We start from the raw sequence: 24,705 nt of genomic DNA on the forward strand, positions 1-24,705 counted from the left end.
ATTCCCAATTTATCGCAGCAACGTTATGAAAGGGAGAAAGTAGAAGACAAAAAGTATATGAATAAATATACTGTAAATCTAAAATATAAAATATAAATATAAGCATATTCTTGCAGTGCGGGTGTATCAGATCATGATGTTCACATTTTTTACATTATTGGGATGTATCTATGTGGAAGGAAGCATTGAAGTATAAATACTTTGTTCCTGTATCCAAAAACAGTGGTACTGCATTACTAAAATGTGTCCCAAATTTGTGTCAATCATGTGTGTCAACTTGCATGATCCTTGCTAAAAGAAAAAAAAAATCTGTGCAGAAATGTAAAATCGTCATGTCTAATAAATAATATTGAGATTTTGCAATCATTTTGTTACCCTGTTTACACTCACTTGAACAATAATTGAACAAACTATTGTAGGTGACTGATTTCAAAACTTGTAATCCATCCAATTTGTTTGTACAAGGTCTGATACGATGAGACGATTAAACATGTTTGTGGTTTCACTGTCATAACGGCCCTACAGGGAAGACGTAAATCCTAAATGAGCGTGACACCCCTGATTTAGATGGTTTTGTTACTCTTGCCCACTGTTGACTGCCTTCCTTGTTTTCTATCACTGCATTCTGTTTCAAATGAAAAGGCCAATCAATCATCAATCAATCTCAGAATGAAAAAGTAATTACTTGTAAATGTTTAATGCAGCGTCTAATAAGCAGAAGATTCAAACAGGAGACGTCCAGGACTTGTGAGCACAGATGTTGTTTTTGCTGCCCCCAAGTGGCCAAAATGTATGTAGTTTTGGATTTGGGTTTTTTGTAGTCATGTTTTTATGATTACAGAACGTTCAGAATGGGGATCGGTACAAGTAGAGCCCCCCCCCCCCCTTTCTTTTAGGAATTTAAAATAATATAAAAACATTTTCAGACATTTTTGGGTCATGCTGCCGGTATCAATTTATTATTAAATTTACCTATCATCATTATTTTCAATGTAATTCTTATGTTCAATTATTGCGTCTTATTATGAGACATGTAAAGCATTTTATAAGTGCAGCTGTAATTTATTGGGGGGGGGTTGTGTTTAAAATGATTTAAAATTAAAATTAGATTCGTTTTTCATAACGGGATTACACAAAGTGCTTATTTCAAACCACTAAAAACAATGCTTTTCTGCATTTTCTGTTTCACTTGTGTGCAATGAAATTGAGGTCTTTCAAGTAAATTTAAGCATCCCCCGTTTTGTTTGTTAGTGTTCATTATTTTTGGAAGATACTCTCTTACTGTTGTGAATGTTAACGTATGCAACTTTACTTCAATGAGTCCATCTCATAGTAGACGGCAATCACTCATGCACCATTTGCGACCCACAGTGGACTCATGAGATTTGACAATGAAGCGTTCAAAATAACTCTTGTAGTTGAAACTGTATATGTGATTACAAAAATAACCCCAATGTATCCCCTCGGATGTCCGGAATGACGGGCTTGAAGTGTGTGTGTCAAAATGCGTTGGCAATTATGTCTGCCTCATCGTATGTCAAGTTGTGCAACATTTGCGAATGCTGTTACTCTCTGAGGTCAGTGTGAGAGGTTCCTTGCGCAGAAGGGCTGCAGGGCTTTTCACTCTGAAGGACTATCTTCCTCGGCCAGCCTCAGCTCCAGGACAATGGCAGAAACTGTTTCGGTTGACCCTACCAAGATGGGGAAGGGTCGGGCGATTGCAGTGTTGACCTCGGGCGGTGATGCCCAGGGTGAGTGCTGGGGTTCCAAGGTGTGTGTGTGCGTGTGTGTGTGCGTGTGTGTGTTCGTGTGTGGAAAGTCACACTTTTTGGATAAATTGTCAAACGATGTCAAGACAAGTCTCTTTATGGGCGGATGTTTATTTGAATGTGTGTTAAACATGCCAGCATAACGAAATCTGCTAAAAACTATTTAAACAAGTACCGGTACAAATGATGTTCATGGAAATCACTTTGCACTCTATCTTTTTTTTTTTTTTAAGCAAGAAATCTGAACTATTTTGAATAGTTTTTTTTTTTAATTTCAGAAAGTGAGGCCAATTTTCTACTGACATTTCAACTTGATTTCCCCTCTGACCTTCTTCTAGCTGAAGTCTATGATGCTGCAATGTCTCCACATAGTTTTTCCAGCCTTAATGAATTCTTACAAGACATTCTCAATTGGCAATCCTCCACAGTGATTCATTTTCACATCCCCAAAAATCTTTTATATCTGCCTCAATAACTTAATCTGTATTAAAACTGACAATATCAGATTCATTACACATGAATGGCTTGGTTTTATAGGTTAGACTTATGCTAAAGTAAGTGCAAATTAACTATGAATCACAATGAATGACACTTTATTTATCTATTCACAATTAGAGTTGTTAAGTTACTAAAATCACTTTTTTAAGCGTTCATTATGACAACTTCACAAAATTCTACCGAACTACTTGTTATAAAAGAGATTACAACAACAATCCAAACAAATCTCTGGCTTAATCATTTCAACTTTTTGTGTTATGAAACAATGATACGTAAACATGGGGGGTACACTTCTTAAGCCCTGAAACTGTCCAGACACTCAAAAGTAAATAAAATATACATCCATAAAAAAATAAAGCCTCCTGACCAACCGAAATGAAGCAGAAGTATGTTTTTTTCCCCCAAATTACAGGCTTTGCGACTTTGTGACTAAAATTGAATTTTACATTGTTATGTTCATTTCAATTTAATGAATTGTTCACCCCCACTTATATCTGCAGAGCTTCTTTTGCGCATCTCCCTGTGACACAGGATCTATTTTCCTCTCTAATTATAGAATCATGACCTCTCTGTCATGTGTTATTAAATCTGTGAAGTAAAGTGAGTGAGCAATGCCAGTCTTTTCTGCTCTTGCTTGTAACGTAAGACAAGATACTCTTGGCAGACGCAACGTCAGTGTATCCACACCTTGCCCTTTAAGTGTCCCCTGAGTAATGAGGGTGCAGCAACAGCCTTTGCTGTTGCTTTTATTCATTTCTATACCGTTAAATTTTTTTTGTAAAAGAATGATTGTCACAAAAGAGTCAACTATGTCTTGAAAAATGAAAAAAATACCCATTGGCTGGTTTCAAAAGAGCTTGTCCTCATTAGGGCCACGGGTGACGCCAGCTGCACTTTGAGCGAGAGGCCCTGGACTGGTTTTGACTGTTCGCCAGCCAGTCGCAGGCCACATAAAGACAAACAACAGTTCAAACTCACATTTACACCGAAGGAGAAGAGAGATGAAAGCATTGGTATCAAAGTCATTTTTGTCGCCTGCCATGTCAAAGAGCCGTTATGACTGTGAACCCAAATAAATATATGAACACCTCATATCACATTTACAGAACAAATTGATGAATAACTAATATTGAAATCAGAGGCTAGCACCTAGCCCCTAAGCCTTGAGTTTGACACCTGTGGCTAAGAGTTTTCAAATAACCTTTCATGCATGTTTTTGGTGGAAAGAAGCTACCTGGAGAAAACCAATGCAAACATAGGGATTGAATTCAAACTCCATGGTGAAAAGTTTCATCCATCCATGTTCTATAGCAGTGTTTCACAACCTTTACTGAACGAAGTCACCCATTTTGCATCAGATGAATCAAGCCCAGTTGAATCAAACACAAAATATTCTCGCAAGAAGCCATAAACTATTTTCTTATATGAATGGCAACAGGTGGGTTCGTCTATTTATAGTACCTTCTGCCATCTAATGGAATACGATTAACCTGTCACTATACATAGCTAGCACAGATAAACAAAGATGTGTTTTTAATTAATAAATAATAATAATAATTTGCCAAATAGAGTAGTGAGTAACTTATGATAAAAAAGTAGTATTTTGCATTATACTATAATTTCACAATATATTGTACTTTATATAAACCAAATCATATTTAACGGTTACACCTGTGTATATACATTTTGTGTACAAAATGACATGCTTATTTTCCTGAATGTTTTTTTCAGTCCAATTAAAACTATGTTAGTGAACATGACTGCACTCTGTGTCCTCTAGGCATGAATGCAGCTGTGAGGGCCACAGTTCGAATGGGAATATACACCGGAGCCAAAGTCTTTTTTGTCCATGAGGTAAAATGCACTTGTATTGTTTTATGTTATTGACTATTGCTAAAATTTATAGCCAATGTCAAAAAAAAAAAAAAATATATATATATATGTATGTGTGTGTATAGTCGTTTAGCAAACAAATCTTGGAACTCAAACACAAAGCAACCCAGTGTCAGAGTAAGGCAAACAAAAGCACTGGACCTGTTACAAATGAATCCATCAAACAACAGGGAAAAGATGGTGCATGAGAGCAAAGACAACTTGACTTTAGCAGGGGCGTTGGTCACTGGAAGTGCTCTATTCCTAGAGATGAAGACCATGACTTGGTGTTGGCTAGCAAGGCTATTTTACCAGGAATGGGACCCTAAAACCTCTGCAAGTCAAAGGCAATAAAGTGCTCTCTCTTTTCCTCTCTATGTATTGACAGGGCTATCAGGGCCTGGTAGATGGGGGAGACAACATCCGCCCTGCTACGTGGGAAAGTGTGTCCATGATGTTGCAGCTGGTGAGAAGAAAACAAAAATGCACATTTAAAGACCCTGTGAAGTGATTTTAGTGGTTTGTTTTTAACGACATTAAATATGTTGGAGGATAAGTGCCAAAAACATGTACAAAGATGGAGAACAATTTAATAATGTATTGTCAGAATGCTCTGTAGCGTTTCTTTTTCATCATTTCAGTTGTCCAGATTTTTTGGGCAAGGCTAAAAACAAGCCCAAGAATGCGCTCTGGCATGAGTCAGCCCTCTTCCACTAAGTATAGCGTAGACTCTATGCCGTAGAGGGACCAAACCTTTGCGCTCATGCGGACTGGCGGACCTGGCGCTGTCCAATTTACCACTGCCTCATTTCACGCACCACTCTTATGTCCAAACAACAGAGACACTTCAGGGAAAGTTAACTGTTTATGACATTCGCTAGTCCGCAAGCTAGCAAGCTGGCTAGCTTAGGAGCAGACTGGCGTTGGTGTGCTTCGGTTGGTGTCTGTCGGTGTTTGGGTCGACATAATATCACACTTCAGGGAATGATGACTATTTATTAAACACAGTGGCAGACATTATTCTGTCTGTGGACCACCCATATAGCCATTTAAGCACATAATGGTCTAAGGAACACATTTATTTGAAGGTACAGCAGGGTGTTTTCAGCGTCTGAAAGCTGGCTGGAGGTCTCTCAAGATTTTATTCATTCAAATGTGTCCGGTTTCTAAACACTCTTTTCTGTGGTGTGACATTTTATTTTCACTTTACACGGACTTTAAATATAAAACTTACCTTACCACTATTTTTAACCTGCGACCATCAGGTCACACTCTAACCTCCTGATAAGTAATTCTAGCAAAACATTAGCCCCGACAGTGTAATTCTGTATGCCAGTGAGATGGGCATTTAAATGCCAGGGTTCATTATACAGCCAGAGTCAGTCAGGGAGTTTAGGATGACCCTTTTGCCTCTGCTCTTCCTTGATCCTGTTGTAAACCACGACACATTTCTCAGGGTGGAACTGTGATTGGGAGTGCCCGTTGTCAGGACTTCCGCACCAGGGAGGGTCGTATCAAGGCGGCCTATAACTTGGTCAAGCTGGGCATCACCAACCTGTGTGTCATTGGAGGTGATGGCAGTCTCACAGGTGCCAACCAGTTCAGAACTGAGTGGAGTGGACTTTTGGCAGATTTAATCAAAGCTGGTGAGGGATAATTACTTCAAATAGTTATGCTCAAAAATATCTAAACTGGGTGTACTGGTGATTGAAAATGTCTAAGACTACAATCACTTAAAACCTGTGCTCAGGTAAGATCACAGCAAATGAAGCAAAGGAATCTTCCCACCTTAACATTGTCGGCATGGTGGGCTCCATTGACAATGACTTCTGCGGCACGGACATGACCATAGGCACAGACTCTGCCCTGCATCGCATCATGGAGATAGTGGATGCCATTGCCACCACAGCACAGAGGTAGACTAATACATGCATAAATATGCCATACCACATTTCAGAAAAATTCCTTTCCTGGTGTCTCAAAAGATGTATTGAAAACAAATTACAAACTCCACGTTTTTCCCTTCACTGTGGCCCAGACAATCCACCATATCTACCAAAAATATCCAGTGCAGTTCTTTGTTCAGTGTGTGAGAAGAAAGAGTTGTGGCAAGACAACTTGTTGCTGCTTCACCATGGCAATATGCCTCCTAACAATGCCTTGAGCATCTGACAATTCCTGGCCAAGAACAACATTGCAGTCCTGGAGCAACCTCCCAACTCACCCGAATTGCCTCTGTGTGATTTTTTTCCAAACATCATAGGAGGGTTCATTTTTTGAAGCGGTGGACAACATCTGGAAGGCTGTGATAAATCCTTTCAGAAGTGGATTAAGTTGTGGCAGAAAAAGTTGGGAGAATGTATTATACTCCAGGTAGATTATTTCTCAGGGAAAAACCTGGAGTTTGTAATTTGGATTTCAGATATGTCTTTTGTCACACTGGTCCTGGAATATTTCTGACATACCTCACACCATATATGACACGTGGCATTGCGAGAGGCTTTCTATCGTAATTGTATCCTTATGCAGTCACCAAAGGACATTCATCCTGGAGGTGATGGGCAGGCATTGTGGGTGAGTCACGCCTCTGTGTGAGCAGATGTTGTCATGATGTTTCGCCTACTACTGTCCAAACAACTTGTCGAAATCATAATATTAGACATCTAATCTATTTTTGAATGGCCGTCTTAGTGTAAGGGTTTCTACAAACAAGACCCAAGCTCTTGACCTTTCACACACAGGTACTTGGCTTTGGTGACCGCTCTGGCTTGCGCTGCTGACTGGGTGTTCATTCCAGAGATGCCACCAGAACAGGACTGGGAAGAGCATCTGTGCAGACGACTGGCTCAGGTATATTGGATTTGGTCCTGCACAAATGACCAATTCATAAAAATATTGCTGTGAAGCTTAATATTTTCTGTTCCTCTTAGCAAAGACAGCTTGGCAACCGTTTGCATATTATCATTGTAGCAGAAGGAGCAATAGACCTCAGTGGCCAACCCATCAGCTGTGAGTATATCAGGCAGGTCAGTGATCCCATTTTAATTTACCAGACAATTTTTTTTTAATTTTAGAAATATACAACTGATTATGAATCCAACATATTTCTGTTCAGTTGGTGTCAAAAAGGCTTGGCTTCGACACCCGTACCACCGTCTTGGGACATGTACAGAGAGGCGGAACCCCGTCTGCCTTTGACAGAATCCTGGTATTCATCCATGACCTAAAATACAATATTTACGAAACAATACTTTATTTACAAAGTATTGCTTGTTGGTCTGTCTAAGTCTGCTATGTGATCAATCAGGCCAGCAGGATGGGTATGCAGGCAGTGATGGCCCTGTTAGAGGCCACACCCGAAACTCCTGCGAGTGTGGTCAGCTTGTCGGGAAACATGGCTGTCAGACTGCCTCTGATGGAGTGTGTGCAAGTGGTATGTCAGCCAGAGCGCACAAAATATTTATACAACAAGGATTATCAGTCTCACATAAATATGAAATGCACAGGTGCATAACATCAATATGTATTCTCACATTCTTAGACAAAGGACGTCACCAAAGCAATGGCTGAAAAAAGGTTTGAAGCTGCAGTGAAGCTTAGAGGGACGTGAGTCATCCACTTTTATGCTCTACATTTGGAAAAAATGCTGAATGTTGCATTGAGTCATTAATGTCTGCACATGTGTGCAACCTTTTGACAATAGGAGCTTTGAGAATAACTGGAACGCCTATAAAATGCTGTCGCACATTCATCCTCCAGATACAAAGGCAAGACGTGTATCACAATTTTTATATGACCAACTTCATCCTGCGTGTCTGACAAATGTTTCTGTGAATTTGCACCGACCAGAGCAATATCAACATAGCAGTAGTAAATGTGGGTGCACCATGTGCTGGAATGAACGCCGCAGTCCGTTCGGTTGTCAGAACTGGGCTCCTCCAAGGTCACCAAATGCTGGCAGTGCACGATGGATTTGAAGGTTTAGCCTATGGGCAGGTAATTTCATGTTACACACCTAGAGCCAGCCCTGACAGCACTCGGTAGCTCCTTCAGTCAGAGACTGTTACACCCGCGTTGCAAGACGGAGAGATACCGCCGCTCGTTCCTACCGACTGCTGTCAGGCTGCTGAATAAAAAATGAATAAATAAATAAAGCATAGAATTATTTAAATGATATGACAACATATGTGAATAGTACTGTGACTATTGTATTATATTGCACTTAATTATTGACCTTATCCATGTTTGTATTTATATTGCACTTAATTGAACTGTGTTTTCTTTTCTCTTCTTTCTACCCACAATCTTGCTGCTGAAGGCTGTAAATTTCCCCAGTGTGGGACAAATAAAGGATATCTAATCTAATCTAGAGTCTCATGATGAACATACTTTGCCTAGCCACTAGTGTACAGTATGTATTTTATGAGAGAATTTGAACTAATGTGCTTTCCGCGCACAGATCGAGCCTATTGGTTGGACTGGCGTGGCTGGATGGATTGGAAAAGGTGGCTCGCTCCTCGGTACCAAGAGGTGAGACAGCAATACCAATTGTCAGGTTTCTAAAACTGCACTTACAGGGTACATGTTGATTGGCCAACCGTGATTCTTTCCTATTTCTTTTTGTGAAGAACTCTGCCGCGTAAACTCTTGGAGGAGATAAGTCTGAACATCACAAAGTTCAACATTCATGCAATTATCCTCATTGGAGGCTTTGAGGTGGGTAGTACTGCAGTATTGTTATTCGACTAATGTTGCCCTGCGGACTGTTGTATATACTGCAATTATCCATCAGATAGAACCAACGTGCGCGCCATAAAAATTACATTTCACTGTCATGCTGTCTTTTTGCTCTCAACATAGGCATTTGCTGGCGGTCTGGAGATGTTGGAGGCCAGACAGAACTATGAAGAATTCTGTATCCCTTTCGTCATCATTCCTGCGACAGTCTCCAACAATGTTCCTGGTTCTGCCTTCAGTATCGGCTCGGATACAGCTCTTAACACCATAACCTCGGTATACTTCTTTTCACACAGAAACCTAAACTGTAAACAAACATTACACCATGTCATAATGTCCCTCTCCTTTTCCAATTTCTCCTTCTAGTCATGTGATTTGATCAAGCAATCTGCAGCCGGTACCAAGCGAAGAGTGTTCATTGTTGAGACTATGGGAGGATACTGTGGATACCTGGCAACTATGGCCGGCTTAGCAGCAGGAGCTGATAATGCCTACATCTTTGAGGAGCCTTTTAACATTAAGGACCTGAAGGTCTGAGTGGACTACACACACACACACACACACACACACACATACACACACACACACGTGTGTGTGTGTGTGGAAGAATTTCAGCATGCGCTGTCATGGATGTAAAATGTATTAGCAAAATTGGGAATCATTTGCTCTTGTTGCGATCCTTTGCCTTTATCCATCTGGATATGTTGACTCATTTTGGCAAGGATTTCATAAAAATATAAAAAAATGAAGCCGTCATGACCATCGGGAAAAAAAGGCATTGCGCATATTGAATTAGTTTGGTGAATCACATGTAAGTCACGTTTTTTTTTTCCTCAACGTACTTATAGATGAATGTGGAGCATCTGACGGAGAAGATGAAGACAACAGTGAAGAGAGGACTTGTTCTGAGGTTTGCATCAAATCCCAGCAATTCCACTTTCAAGGGGTTTACTGCCCTTCTTTTCTTCCCCAGAAATGAGAAATGCAATGAAAACTATACCACAGATGTTCTCTTCAATCTGTACTCTGAAGAAGGAAAGGGGATATTTGACTGTAGGAAGAATGTACTCGGACATATGCAGCAGGTACGGCATTCTGAGGAAAGAGTTCAATGTGAATTCCCTTTCAGTTCCATGAATACAGCAAAAACAATACTTTGTGTTTAGGGTGGAACGCCAAGCCCCTTTGATAGGAATTTTGCCACCAAAATGGGGATCAAGGCTATCTTATGGTTGACGGACAAAATTAAAGAATGCTATCGACATGGTGGGGACTGAAAGAAATTGAAAGCTTTTGGAGCTTGATATGTTTTTCCTGTGCTAATATGTGTTTTAAACTTCAAATCTCCAGGTCGCATCTTCGCCAATTCTAATGATTCCGCTTGTGTGCTGGGCATGAAGAAGAGATCTTTGATTTTCCAGCCTCTGACAGACCTTAAAGAACAAGTGGACTTTGAGTGAGACATTTTATTGTTTCAGTCAAAATACTGTGCATGGATTTTCAGGCGGGTGGGAAACAAAGTGAACCCTGCAAAATCGTTCATGTTGTATCGGCATGTGTTTGTGTGACTGTCAATTACATTTGGTTCCCCACTGTCCAGGTGTTATTGCCAGTATTTGACAGCAATGTATTCTTCTGATTATCCATTTGGCACTTTGTTTCTTCTGCAGACATCGAATTCCAAAAGAACAATGGTGGCTGAGGCTGAGGCCCGTCTTAAAAATCCTGGCCAAGTATGACGCTCGCCTGGACACTTCCAACATGGCTGAAATGGAGCATGTCATCAAGAAGACGGGCCAAGTTGCTCAATAGTTTTCGGTTGTAGTTATTCTTGCCATCAGCACTCCACTAGACTCCTGTGTTGACTGTGGCACTCAGAAGTTGCAGCTTAAAAATTGTAATGAAATGAAAATAAAGAGAGCAATAAACAATCGAAAAGACATTTTTTATTGAATGCAGACAGCCAAGGCACCAAAAAGCAACTTGCTGTCCTACCCTCTGTGTTTGTATTAACTTTAAATCAAAACGTTTTGCATAAAAAGAAGTCATGTCATTCATTCGAAAATGTGCGTGGTAATGCAATGTTTGCATTTCTGATCCATTGAGACAACATTTGAACGCGAAGAACAATTTCAAAGCCGGATTCATATGTCCCTGATGGTGTTGTGGTACACTTGCCTGACTTGTGTGTGGGCAGCGTGGGATTGTTTCCCAATTAGTGATGGTGTGGATATGGGTGTGAATGATCGTTTGTCTCTAAATGTGCCCTGCGACTGTCTGGCGACCAGTTCAGGGTGTAGTCTGCCTTCTGCCCGAAGTCAGCTGCAACCCTCTTCAGGATAAGCGGTGTTGAAATTGGATGGTTTGGCTCATTTCTGGAAACAGAAATGCCATTCTCAACTTTCAACATTCTTACATAACACGAGATATATTGTATTATAGATATAACAGAATATTGTAGACTTCTTACTCTACACTAATTTAGATTGTGTGTGAGTAAAATTGGGTTCCAATTTCCTTTTGCTTGACTAATATTATTTTAAAGCAAGGCCCGCAGGCATCAGGTAGCCTCCAAGAAGGACCACATGAGTTGCCCACGTACCTGTTCTAAAAATAGTACACCAATGAAGTGACCATTTGAACATGTTATTATTGGCATAGATTTCTAGAAATAAAACTGCTATACACTGAAATTTACAGTGTCCGTTTCCTACCATGTTAAATCATTGTTGATAATTATCGTGAGAAATCATGCATGGACCTGATCATTGTCTTGACATACATAAATATCATTAGTAACATATAATTCAATGCAATTTTAACAAAGTTGTTACTTCAGAAGTGTGAATGAAACTAGTAGTCCTTTCCATTACTCCCGAAGAAGCTCTGACTTTGAAAAAGGATTGGTGGCCCGTGTTCAAAAGTGATGCCTGGTGAATTCGAATTTAAATCATCAAAACATTAACCATAAACTCAGTGCATAGATGAGGATCAAGTAATGTCAAAACAAGTACTGTAACACAGTACGTGAGTTGATAACTGAGGAGGAAAAAACTTCAATACCCATGTTACCTTGCGCTTCCGGGAAAGGCGGATGCAGTTTATGATTGGTTAACAAATGCTTTTTCAAATATCGTGCGCGGTAGCTATTTTATGATTTCACCCTTTTCGGCGATCTGTTGGAAGCCATCGTTATGCTGCTTGTTTCTGTAATCATAAACAACGAGATATCTCTCTATCTCATGTAATTACAGGTATTGTCGCCAAGGATATCCAGTTGAAGTAAGTTGTTGTTACCTCTGCTTCACAACGTTAATCAGTTGCGTTACGTATCGTCATGTGATTTCGATTATCTGGTCGTTAGTCAAAGAGGCAAACTTGACAAATTTGACTTAAGTTAGTGAACGTGTTTTCCTCCAGGTATCTACAGACGTCATGAAGTGTTTGAGCGGGGACGAGTTTATCAAGCGGACTGCTTCATTCAACGAGGCGCTGCTGTTATGTCAAGAGTTCGAGGTTTGCAAAAGAAACTGTTTAAAATTACAACCATCGTTTAACGTCCATAGACGAATAAATAACCGAACCATTTCGGAAATTAATCATTCGGTTGCTACATAAATAAACAGACCTAAAAGTTTCCATTCATTTGCTGTCAGAAAACAGCTTTAATATCTTATCACAGTACTACTCGGGGTGAATTTGTTGAACATGATGTGCCTTTTGGAATCTTCCTCAAAATGTGAAAACGTCCTTGATTTTTTTTCTTTGAAGATTGAAGCTTTTGTTTTTCATTTTGCAGAGCCTTGTTAAGCGCGTGCCATCTTATGGTCGCACACTGTGTGACAAGATCATCAGAGCCTGTAACCATCAACTTGGACTTGGCTCACTGGAATTCAATCACATAAGCCAGTTGGTCAAACTTGTGGAGCTTGCCGTTCATGGCTATGATGTCTATTCTCAAAGCCAAAGCAGTCCTCTATACATGGAAAAGATCATTTTTCATATAGTCAAGAAGCTAAGCTCTCTGCAAGTCCACAATCTCTGCAGCCATATTGCTGCATTGCTTTACACCAGGCTTACATCCACACATCAGGTTTGTACTGCGATTTATTATTTTTTTTCATTTTCCATTACGTATATCTCTCCTACACTACTAACACTCATTATTCCATATTGTTGTTAGGATGAGAACTATTATGTTCTTGTGCGTAGCTGCTTCTCTGTTTTGTGGAACGGACTCTCTGCTAACATGGATCAGAAGGTTCTCAATGCCAAAGACAAACTACGTTGCCAGTTTCAAGCCCTCAACTTCCTTCTGTTGTTGGACAGAGAAACTGCGATTCTTTCCAAAGCGCCGGCATACATGGAGAGTGCCGTCTGTGAATTTGCAAAAAATTGTGATGCAGTGAGTGAAGAGGATGCCTCATTTGTTCTCCATGAAATGCACACTCTTTTCGACAGATCTTGGAGAGATAGTCAAGTCTCCAAGATTGATGGATCTACGCCACCTATTGTTACATCAAGCATATACACGCTTGTTGAAATTGCGCTTGTTATAATCAAGATGCTGTGTAAAGCTGGGCATCATAGTCTGGCCTCCACCTTTCTGAATGATTTTGGGGTCAAAGTGAAGAACGAGACTGACTGTTTGGCTGCAGCTCTGGAGCTCGGGAAATGGGCTGTAGAAATCCATTCTATGGCAGCACCCCATAAGTATAGTGATAAGCCTTTGAAAGAGTGTTCCAGGGCCTTGAGGTCTCTTCCCCCAGAATTGGGCGAAAGTGAAGCTCATTCTGTCCTCGAAGGATGTGGACTGGTGGTGTGGGTTGTGGAAAATTGCCATAAGAAGCCATTCAGTGGTCCTGTGCTGCTGGCCTGGTTTACTTTTCTTGAGGAGCACCAAGACCAGATCATAAAGATCCTGAAGGTTGGTGCTCTTTAAATATTTACTACTTTACTGTCAATTAACTGATTTTGATGTGGAAAAACTTGGCAGTTCTGACCTTTAACCCATCCAACACCTTTGATGAGCCAGAACACAGACAATGAGCACTATTGTTTATTCAGTGATGCCTTGAGATACGAGTGACCAGATTTAGGAGTATTTTTTTTCTCCCGCCCAACATATGGGTTGTAGATGAGGTGGGAGATGACTCAACTCCATTCACAACAAGCAGCAGTGAATTGGAAGATAAATAGTTTGAATCATTTAAAATTGAGGAGTTTTACATGATAGCAGCTCTTCTACGGCTGTGTATTGTTACCGCTCAGCGACGTACATTGCTGCAGTTCTGGGAACCCGAGAGAGGAGGTGACCCAGCTGAGCCTCCAGTACAGTACAGTATATCTGTGTCTGTCTTGTACTGATCCCTGGTGGCCAAGGCGCACACTCCAGAATGGGCAGCACGGTGTGGCGTTGAAGGACAAAATGTGACAAGAAGTGTTTCCTTCGAATTGTTTCTTTTTATCGTTGCTTTGTTTTTATGAAATATAATAGCATGATGTTTTTCTTATTGAAAAATACAATACCAAAACCTATTGTTTAATTGGGGGGGGGGTATGATTGGCATTTCGAGTTACGGTAGTGCAATTGGAAATTATGATTTACTATATCTCAAGGCATCACTGTCCTGTATATCTATTGTGTTAATGATGATCTTTTAATTTATGTTTTTATTTTTAGAGCTCAATATTAAAAAGTGAGTGCAGCAGACTTCAACAGACCCTTTGCGTCAGTATTTACCTAGGCTTTGGATTTGCCAATGAGAGCTTGCTCGACTCACAGGTAAAAAAAAAAACAAAAAAACAAAACACACTTCTTTTCCCATAAATTATATTTAAATAAGATTGACGTGATGCTACCAAAGTTCTAGCAGTGCAGCTCCATATATTTTGTGTGTGTATGTATGGATGGATGGATACCATTTCTTGATTTCTTTCATTGTCTTTGTTAGCTGGAGGACAATGAAACTCTGGCCAGAGTGCTGCTCTACTGCCAAGCCACAGCTGCGCACATGATGACTGAAATGCGCAAATTGTCAAACGAAGACCTTCTCATCAAAGCAGGTGCTTTGAACCGCTGTTTAAAAGAAGTGTGGGTGGATTTTGAAGAGCACAATAGATTTATAAATCATACAATGTTTTCCTGCTGCTATTCCTGTGTAGTAATTGCGGTGAGCAACTTGGCCTGTGGCTTGTACAATCAGCGTCTGTATGACCAGGCCTTCACACTTCTTGAAATCCTGTGTCATAATCTAAGCAAGAACTGTCCTGTTTCGCTCTCTGTTGATAGGGTAAGTTATTATTACTATTTTTTTATGAATTAAATGATGATGATAATATTCAGCACGGTAATTCTTTATTTTGTCTTTCACCAGTTCAACCGACCCTTCATGCTAGCTGTGCAATCATCGCGGCGAGCGGGGCACCTGGAACGAGCCCTTGACTGGGTCATTCTGTGGCTAAAGGCGTTGGGAAGTAAAATGGCTTTACATATGACGGAGCCAATCTCCTTGTGGGTGAAAACCAAGATGGATAGTGCAGATAAGTCTGAAGAGGACATTCGACTCAGGTTTGCACCAGTTCTAATAGTTATAACTTTTTCAGTCCAGTTAATATTTTATTTGACCACACTGATCGTAATCTCATAGGACGATACGTGACGGTTTTGGTCCTGACATTCCGGATGAAAGAATAATGCTTTGCCTTTTGGATGAGGAGTTGCGCATCTATAAGGAGGAGGCAGGTGACACCTCGCAGGAACGCTACAACACTCTTTGCGATCTGCTGGACATCTGTCATGAAGAGAGCTCCCACACCCACTTGCGTGCTGCCTACCTCTGCGAAATGGCCCAAGTTGTTTGTTTTCAGGACTTCAGTGAACAAACTGACTGGTAAGAGCTTCTTCTGTTCAATTTCTGAGTACAGTTAAAGAGCCGACTCTCGTTGTGATGCCTCATAAGAATAAAATGTGATGACTTCTGCTATGGCGGGTTATTTCAAAATATATTTCAGTTTCATTTTACGTGTTCATTTGTTTCTCTGTAACAGTACGGCAGTTGATTTTACTCATGAAGCTTTACGGCTCCTGGAAGAGGAAATCGAGACTCCTGAAAACACAAGCCGACTGAAGGACAACAAGGCCCATGCTTTGCTTTGGCTTTTTATCTGCACTCTTGAGAAGAACCTTCAGGAGGTGTGCATTGGTAGATGTGCATGGCCTGAGTTACAAAGGACATTTTTGTGCCCACTTTCTCACACAAAAAAGTAGAAATTAGTGTTGATAGTTCAGCAATTAGTAAAGAAGTAGGAAATAATATGTTCCCATAGAAATCGTACAGTTTGTCCAGTTACACATTCAACATTTGTTTTCACTGTAGACTGTAATGTTTTGTTAGTTTTACTTGATTGGCGTGTCCAATGTCCGAGAAAACTGAGAATCGCTCGGTTTGCAAGAAGACCTCTTGTTTCATTATTATGATGTTTAAGTGGTGTTTTTTTTCTGTATCTTTCTTGCTAGGCAATTGAAAGGGATGCAAAGCTTCGAGAAATGCGTAAGCAGTCGCCGTGTGTAGAAAATCCTATTGGGACCAATGATTTTAATCTTGAAGACAAGCAGAAGAATGAGGGCAACATTTTGGTATATGATGGTCTGAAATTCAGCTTGGCTGCACAGAACAGTATGTACACCATTACATCTCATTTTAACTAGAATTTGTGTCACCCCTTTGTTTACATATTATTTGTGAAATTAGAATCTTAACATTCTTAATGTTATGGCAATTTTGTTTTTGTTCCACAAAGAGTTTTGCCAACCGTTGGAAAGAGCGCTGGCTGAGTGGGCCTCTCTTCTGCATGCTCCAGTTTTGCCTTCTGTCAGGAATCCTAAACAGACATGCAACTCTATTGTGATGACTGGATCTCTCTTCAAACTAATGGGAAAGGTAAGAAGACAATGCATTTCTCCGACCATTCTAAGTAGACTTTACCCACTTGACCTGGGGAGTTTTAAACAAGTTGACAAGTCAGCCTGATTAAAAGTTTTGTATGATGTAATCTGGTTGCTTTTAATGTTTTTATTTGTGTTCACCACTGTATTTTTACTTTGTGTGTGTGTGTTCATCAATTTAGCCTCTTAAAGCTTTGGAAGCATATCAACTTGCTGTTGAACTTTCCCGTCAACTTGGCGACACTCAAGGATGTGCATATTCCCTCTGTCAGTCGGCCAGCCTCCTCTTGGAAATGGGCTCCACTGAACAGGCTTTGGTAATGCAATTTTCTGATGATGAAACTCAACACACATGATATATCCAGATCATTTTTCATTGAGCAGAAATGACTTCCTGAGTGATGATGTTTTCAGATTCAGACTGAACAAGCAGAAAAAATGGTCACCACTGATCCAAGCATTGAAGGACCTTCCTCTGTCTATCTTTTCATCATTTTGCTGAAATCTCAGTGCTGTTACAGTACTGGACAGGTAAGCAACAGGTGCCCAGCTATAGTTGCCATATTATGAAGTTAGAGAGATGAGATTTGTATTTTTATTTCATGTAATGGTATTTCCACTTTGATAGGTGGATTCTGGGGTATCCTATCTGTGTGCTGTGCTTAAAGAGGCCAATGAGCAGAAACGTTCCAAGGGCTGGTATATGTTGCGAGCTCAAGCACTCCAAACTTGCAGCTCCTACCTCAGTTTGGACACAACTTCCCTGCCACAAACGCAGCGGAACCGCGTTACACAGCATGGTAGACTATTTAACACCTAACCAAAAACCAGCTAACTTTTTTTGCTTACATCATTATGGTGTCGTGTAGCTGAATACCTCAGTTTTAACATGGTTGATTTCTGCGTTTGTATCTCAGGTTTCAAAAGCCCAGATACTGCTTTGTGTGAAAGCATGAAGCTCCTCAGCAGCCTGCTGGTCACTTTTGTGGGTAAAGGCTTGTATGGCAATAATGGAAATGGCTCAGATGTGCGCTTCATTGACAAAGGTGTGTTATATAAGAGTAGTGATCAATGTAAACATTTAATTATTATTATTTTTTTGTCCTTGGTGGTATTGTGACCCTTCTCTTGATCAATGACAGGAAATAATCTTTTGTTTAAATGGCGGCTGCTGTCGGAACTGTTGACCTGCTCAATGAAAGTGATTATGCTGCGAGTCAGCTGTGGTGCTATCAACGATGCTCGACTGCAGTGTCAAGAAGCCCTGAAACTTGCCATCAAGTTGCAAGCACTGAGCCAGTAAGTGCATGCCTTTAATACCAGTATTGTGTACCGATGTGCAGAAAAATGGCAGAACTGCTATCGTTTCACAGCACCTTGTTGCACTGTTAGTTCAATGACAGGTCATGCTCATGAGGCACTCATATAATATTCCATAAACATGATGCATTTTATTTTGATTGTCTTAGATGTGCTGAGCTGATGGTGATGAAAGCTGAGTTGGAACTAATGCAGGGGGAGATAGCGGAAAGTGGGTTTGATTTGGACAAAGTCAGAAACCTTCTGGAAATGTACACAGGTTCGCATAAATTGGTCGCAACTTAATTAGAATCACCCATCTGAAATATGTTTCTCTGATGCCTTTGATTGTTTTGATGTTTAGTTTTCTAATTAGCTTTGTCCGTTCAGATTTTGCAGAACCAGAGTGCAAGTCTGAAGTTAAAATCAAACCGAGGAAAGTTCGTCCATCGCTAAAATCTCGTTCTCCATTGCCTATAATGGAGGATGACCTGAAGGACATCCTGAGTACAAGGTGGAGTGTCAAAGAACCAATTGTGAGGGATGAAGGCAGCTCTCCACCTCTCAAGGCCAAACCTCGTCGTTGGCTCTCATGCCTCTTACACAAACCAACCTGCCAGTGCCCTTGCTGCTCGGAGCCCCTCCTGAGCCGCGCCACCGCTCGTTGGGCAGCTGCAGAGGCTGATATGATTCTCCAATTGGACCATTCTGAAGCCAAAGATGGTTTTAAACTTCACCGGACAACATTAGCTCGTTGTAAGACGATCACTGCCAAACTTGCGACTAAATTGGCTGAATTCTTTCCACTGGGTGGCCCTGCAAAAGGGTCCACTGAGCCCTCTCTTATGCATGATGTGATGGGTCGGGTGTACCTTCACATGGCTGTTTCTGGTCTTGAACCCAGCCACAGTAAGGTTTGCAGCATATGGAAAGTACTTGAAGCTGGTTTAGCCTTTGTTGATTCAGTGCGCTCCCCGAAACTCAATGCTGTGAAAGCAGGCCTCATTGCAACCAAAGCCATTGTGTCGTTGGTTAACTTGTCTAGGAAAAAAGAGTGCAGGCTGGAGGAACTGTTCTCAAGTGTGTGGACTTGGAAGGCACCAAAACAGTTGAAAGCTCTGAAATCATACCAATCCTCACTCAAGGAGCCTGAAGGTTTATCTCTGTCCGCAAAACATAAGCAGACAAAACTCAAGGTCTCCAAGCCAAAGATCCAAGTCCCAAGTTCTGCAGCAAAAAGGAAGGGTCCTATGACTCCAATTATGATTCCGATGACTCCAGTGATCAAGTCCAATTTCTCTGCAAAGGAACTTAGCACTTTTGACTTCAACACAGCGGTATCTCCGTTGGCCTTCACGCCAATTCAGAAAGCCAAAGCAACGGCCACAGTACAAAAGTCACAGAAAACCGCTTCTAAGCTGCAGTTTCAGGTGTTTGATGAGTTCCTACCCGTACAAGACAAAGTTCAGCCTGTACCTGCTGCTCCAAGACGCACTAAGAAATCTCGATTCAAGGTGGGCATGAAATCAGATGAATAAATTATGAACTGGGTAATTTTTGTTTTTGGACTAATAAGAATTTGAACTGTCTTAATACAGGTGGAGTTTAGTGATGAGAGTGATGCAGAGAACCAAGCTCAGGAAGAACTGATTGAAAAACTGTCCAAAAAGAGGAGCACTACAAGACAAGCTACTTGCAGAAACAGGGCTGCCTCAACTGCCCCCGCTGAGAAAATCCCGCCTACAAGGCAGACGAGGAAGAAGAGCTGTGCACTACCTCGAGACACATTGTCCGGAGACGAAACTTTGGTGTGTCGAGGGTCCTCAACAAGACGCTTAAGATCCAGAAACGTATCCGGCAAGAAGTTGGAGTTAGAGGAGGAGTCAGACAAAATGAGGGCCGATGAGGAGGAAACTAATGACGTTCTAGACTTGAGCATTGAGTATTTGAGGGCGTCAGACACCGAAACAAAAGACTATGCTGCTTCAGGTAAAACCATTGATGTTCAACTAAACTGATGGATGATTGAAATGTATACAATAGTACCAGTTTACTCAGCTGATGACATGACACTGGTGATAAGGACAGATTTCATCTAAAACTGACTTAAGTTTGGCACAACAGGAGGCCGTCATTTGAGCAATCATCTCTTACATTTAACCCCCCCCCCCACCCTCTTTTCATCTTCAAAGACATACATTTTGTCGAAGTGTTGGGGAGGTATTTGTGTTGTGATTTGGAGAGGAAAGACTTGCTTAACAAGAAGTGTGACCATCAAGCAAGAGGCCCTCAAGCACATCTTCCTTATCCGGACCCCGGAGCGGGTGAGATTTTACGGAAATTGTTACCTGAAATACTAATACAGATTACTTAGTTTACAAGAAAAAAAGTGTGTGTGTGTGCGTGTGCCTGTGTGGACTGTATCGTTAGTTTAGCATTGGACTTTATCTTAACCATGTTCTGTATATAACCAAAAAAGAAAACTCTTTGCCTGCTATTGATGGTAATCCACATAAAATTGTTCTTTTTTTCTTCTTCCAATTGTGTTCAATAGACTGCAAGGGCAACACCGAGTACTGTATAAGAAGTGTTTTTCTCTCTTATTAATCAGTTTCTTCTGTTTTGTAGACAATCTTTCATTTGAAGATATTCAGGTATTACTTCGCTCATCTTGGCTGGCCCTTCAGCACTTCCCCCCTCCAGTCATTTTTCCAAACCTCTGTGCCCTTCTGGCATTATCTATGGGTCACCATGATCCCATAACAACAGCAATGCTTCATTCCCAGTCTTTGGGTATCACTAGCCGGCATCGCACCATCAGACACCTAGCCAGCTCTCTGAAGTAAGTAGATTCACCATGTACTCTGGCATCATACAGTATTGTGCTGACAAAGTCTGATGTACAGTGTAGCCTAGTGTGTTCTTTAAATTGGTCATTTGTTGTGTCTTTAATAGAAAACTGAAAAAGGCATCCAGCGAGCTATCAGATCAAATGGACAGCCTAACTCTAGATGAGTCGAGTCCCACTAGTAGTATGGAACAGATGTCTCAGTTGGAGAACATCTTTTCCTTTCCGACAGCTGATTGCTCAGACTTCCCTCAGAGCCACTGCCAAGAGTTTGTTCAGCAAATTGAACACCTTCCTTCAGGTGACATACAGTGTTGTTAAGACTCACTCTACCTCTTTGATCGTGAGGGTGAAAGCAGAATGTTTCCAAATGCTTCTTTCTCTCTTTGCCACAGGTGTGACTGTGTGTGTAATGTCAGTGGTTGGAGTCAAAGCTCGGGAAGTGGGTGAAGGCATCCTACTGTCCCGACTCGAAAAGGGATCTCCTCCCGTGACTGTACACATCCCCACCTCCACAGAGCCGGTAAGCCCCCAAAAAATATATATATATCTGCCGCACCCCTCCAGCAATATGCTTGATAATATGGCCATCTGAGAAGGCAAATCACTGGTACAGCTGTAATAATTGTAGGGTAATGTAAATTAGAAAAACGAAAGTAGATTTGTGTGCCTAAGGGAAACATTTTACTTGCTAAAATCATCAGTGGCCTCAGGAAAATATTGGCTTGTGCAGCTTGTTGACCATACAGTCCATTTAGTACTCATTAAAAAAATATATATATCTGCCGCACCCCTCCAGCAATATGCTTTTACGTTTCTGTACGCATATTTCTCTTTACAACTGTCTTCTGTTCTATAGCACTCAATTAGATGGCTGGTCCAGGAGATGGACAGTATTCTGGTGGATCAAAAGGCTTTGAACAGTGTGTCTGAGAAAGCTCTGTGGTGGGAGGGCCGCAGGGCACTTGACTCTCGAGTCAAGGTATGTAGTAATTAAACACACACACACTGTATTTGTGTGGATCACAAAGGATGCTGTGCTGATTTGGCCAAACGTATCCAGTTAATGTTGTTTGTTTCATGTTTTAGCAATTACTAAGAGAGATGGAGCAATTGTTGGGGTGCTGGAAGAGCCTCCTCCTGCCTCTTTCATCAGATCCCAAGCTCTCTGCGGAGGCCCAGCACCTTTACAAAACATTGTGTGCCAAGGGAATGAAAGCCAGTGAAGAGATGTTGAAGGTGTGCCTTTTTCTTTTTCTGTTCGACTCTGTTGGCAACAAAACACCTAATTTGGATTTTGTCTAGGTTGTCCTATCTGCAATCCCTCTGCTGTCCCAGAAAGACTTGAAAAGCTTCGCTCTGGGAATTTGGCCCGAATGGGACTACGATTGTGAGCAGCTTCTCCAATCCGCTGTTTTGCAGTTGGCAAAGAGAGAAGAGCCTTGTGGTCATGTGGTTCTCCTTCTGGACAAGGTACTAAACTTGTTATCTGTTAATTGTTGCATGGAACAGTGTATCTTGCCTGTGATTGAATCATTATGGATCCCAAACTGGCTTTTCCTCCACAGCACCTCCAGAAATTACCCTGGGAGAGCATCTCCTTCTTAAGGTTCCGCTCTGTGAGCCGCATGCCCTCTCTGCAGTCATTAATTGGACTGAGCATTCAGAAGGAGGTATGATTTATCCCATGAGATTACATCAATGCACTGTGTGAAATCATTCATCAGGACTATGTTGTTATCCTTCTTCAGAATGAACATCAGTCCATCTTGAAGCATGGTGTGGACCCCAGGAATACGTTTTATCTTTTGGACGCTAATAACAACTTAAAACACGCAAAGGAACAATTCGAAAAGTGGTTCAGCAGGTGAGAGGAATACTCACAATTTGGACAATTGCAAGCTTTTCTTTGTTTCCTCACCTTCCACCTCTTTTATTTAAGCAAACCGGATTGGGATGGTGTGTGTGGGCATGCTCCAAAATCCGGACAGCTGGAAGAAGCCGTTGCCACTAAGGATCTATACATGTACGTTTATAAGAAACTAAAAATTGATGGTGAAGGACAACTTAAGATACTCTGTACTTGCAATTACAGGAATAGAATATTCCATTATGCCATAAAGCACAATACAATACAGTTGGTGAAGTGGTGCCTTCTATTAAATGCAACCCCTCTCCCCTTTGTGTATTGTGGACTCCACCCCTTTGGATGCTTCAGTTATTTGGGCCACGGTGCCGGCACACAATTCCTTGACAGCCAGGTGGTCCTGATGCGACCAGTGAGAGCTGCCTCTCTGCTTATCGGCTGCAGCAGCGCTGCTCTGGCTGTGCGGGGAGATCAGGAGGGACAAGGCATCATCCTCCACTACCTCATGGCCGGCTGGTGAGTTGAGTTTGCCTTTTTAATCATTACAACTTACACAGAATTTTAGAGAATGAAAAAAAATAATGAGAGAAGAATGACTGATGCATTGTGTTTTCTGTTCAGTACAAAATACTCTTGTATAAAAAAGGTTCGACAATAGTTGGTTGCTAAATTTGTGTGTGTGTGTGACGCACACAAATTCCACAGCCCCTTTGTGTTGGGAAACTTGTGGGATGTAACAGATCGGGATATTAATCGCTTCACCAAAGCCTTGCTGGAATCTTGGTTATCATCCGAGTCTGGGAGTGCCATGCTGGATTATATGGGCCCTTCACGGCAGGCCCCTTACCTGCGACACCTCATCGGAGCTGCACCTGTGGTCTATGGTTTACCAATTCAGCTAAGGTAGTGAAGGCCAATCAGCTGTTACTCAGAATGACATCCTCCACATCTATGCAGTCTATGCCTTTTTTTATCAGATGGTTTTTCATTTCACTTGAAATGTTAATTGTAAAGAATTTACTTTTAATTTAAAACCATTGTTTTTTCACCCAACTTTTGCTGAGTGTTTTAATGCACTTTTGATTGACTAAAGTTCAAATAAATGTTCTTCGGATATCTTGATTGATGAGTCTGCCCCAGTTAATAGTGATAAGTTTTAAGTTCGGTGTTTATTATTTACATGCAGTACAAATGACAAGTTTTTAATTTCTTTGTAACTGCAAAATATAACAATTATATTTAGGGCCAATAAAACTGTTGGATTTTATTTGAATTTATATAACAGTTTGAAAGTTAGAGCAATGTTCATATTGAACTCTGAATGTATATTAGTTGGGCTGAATAGATATTGACTCATCGACTTGCATTTTCACTGATTTTTGAAACCTGTCACGTCCAACTTATTCTGCTTTCTGAGCATGTGATGTCTGGTGTTTGGATTGTGATTCTAAACTAGTGTGCCGTGAGAAATGAAGTGTGTTCTGGGAAATGAATTTCACTTTGCTGGTATGAACAATGTTTACTACATGTGATGTAAGGTTCATTTTAATCTTAACAGTAATGGACAGTGACAAGCAGAACAAATAAACTGTTCTACTAGATGTCAGAAGTTGTATTACAATTGATGAAAAACCATTGAGCACTGTATTCCTAACCTTTATATCCAATTTTACTTAGTATGTGTGTTTTAGTGAAGTCGTAGAATGACGGGTGTACTGTGCCTCACTAACAGCGCACTTGTCCAGGCAACCTAAAATGGGTGTGGAATAAATGCTCAAACCCGAATGATGATGCGACATTTTGGGGTGATCTACCGTGAAAGTAAAATGTGTCGGCTAAATGTTTGTGTAAAAAAAAAAAAAAAAAA

General features: G+C 41.0%; 2 protein-coding genes across 3 annotated transcripts; both read left to right on the top strand.

Annotated features, from left to right (window-relative positions):
* Window positions 1–1,561: 1,561 nt before the first annotated feature.
* Window positions 1,562–10,815, top strand: pfkmb (phosphofructokinase, muscle b). The gene is made up of 22 exons (XM_019880408.1): window positions 1,562–1,751; window positions 4,048–4,121; window positions 4,528–4,605; window positions 5,596–5,785; window positions 5,890–6,055; window positions 6,669–6,713; window positions 6,881–6,989; window positions 7,070–7,165; window positions 7,255–7,347; window positions 7,447–7,572; window positions 7,681–7,745; window positions 7,843–7,906; window positions 7,989–8,135; window positions 8,599–8,669; window positions 8,768–8,855; window positions 9,000–9,152; window positions 9,243–9,407; window positions 9,725–9,786; window positions 9,850–9,961; window positions 10,043–10,142; window positions 10,227–10,332; window positions 10,547–10,815. Exons 1-22 carry the CDS (start codon window positions 1,667–1,669, stop codon window positions 10,686–10,688), a joined length of 2,337 nt encoding a protein of 778 aa, XP_019735967.1. The 5' UTR covers window positions 1,562–1,666; the 3' UTR covers window positions 10,689–10,815.
* A 1,163-nt stretch (window positions 10,816–11,978) lies between these two features.
* On the top strand, window positions 11,979–24,439 carry espl1 (extra spindle pole bodies like 1, separase). 2 transcript variants are annotated; one of them, XM_019881327.1, is made up of 32 exons: window positions 11,979–12,201; window positions 12,297–12,392; window positions 12,676–12,969; window positions 13,060–13,803; window positions 14,560–14,661; window positions 14,831–14,942; window positions 15,042–15,169; window positions 15,254–15,447; window positions 15,527–15,769; window positions 15,927–16,071; window positions 16,396–16,555; window positions 16,680–16,819; window positions 17,007–17,141; window positions 17,239–17,355; window positions 17,453–17,624; window positions 17,742–17,870; window positions 17,967–18,123; window positions 18,294–18,403; window positions 18,514–19,637; window positions 19,722–20,112; window positions 20,316–20,447; window positions 20,752–20,965; window positions 21,079–21,272; window positions 21,367–21,494; window positions 21,831–21,953; window positions 22,061–22,210; window positions 22,277–22,444; window positions 22,540–22,644; window positions 22,723–22,838; window positions 22,914–22,997; window positions 23,190–23,354; window positions 23,544–24,439. In XM_019881327.1, the coding sequence occupies exons 2-32, from the start codon at window positions 12,312–12,314 to the stop codon at window positions 23,743–23,745; spliced, it is 6,459 nt and encodes a 2,152-aa protein (XP_019736886.1). In that variant the 5' UTR covers window positions 11,979–12,201; window positions 12,297–12,311; the 3' UTR covers window positions 23,746–24,439. The 2 variants fall into 2 exon arrangements, with proteins under 2 accessions (XP_019736886.1, XP_019736885.1); XM_019881326.1 differs by having other exon boundaries at window positions 11,979–12,158.
* The last annotated feature ends 266 nt before the right edge of the window (window positions 24,440–24,705 follow it).

This window comes from Hippocampus comes, unplaced genomic scaffold (assembly GCF_001891065.2).
Source record: "Hippocampus comes isolate QL1 unplaced genomic scaffold, H_comes_QL1_v1.1 scaffold68, whole genome shotgun sequence".
Taxonomy (NCBI): Eukaryota; Metazoa; Chordata; class Actinopteri; order Syngnathiformes; family Syngnathidae; genus Hippocampus; species Hippocampus comes.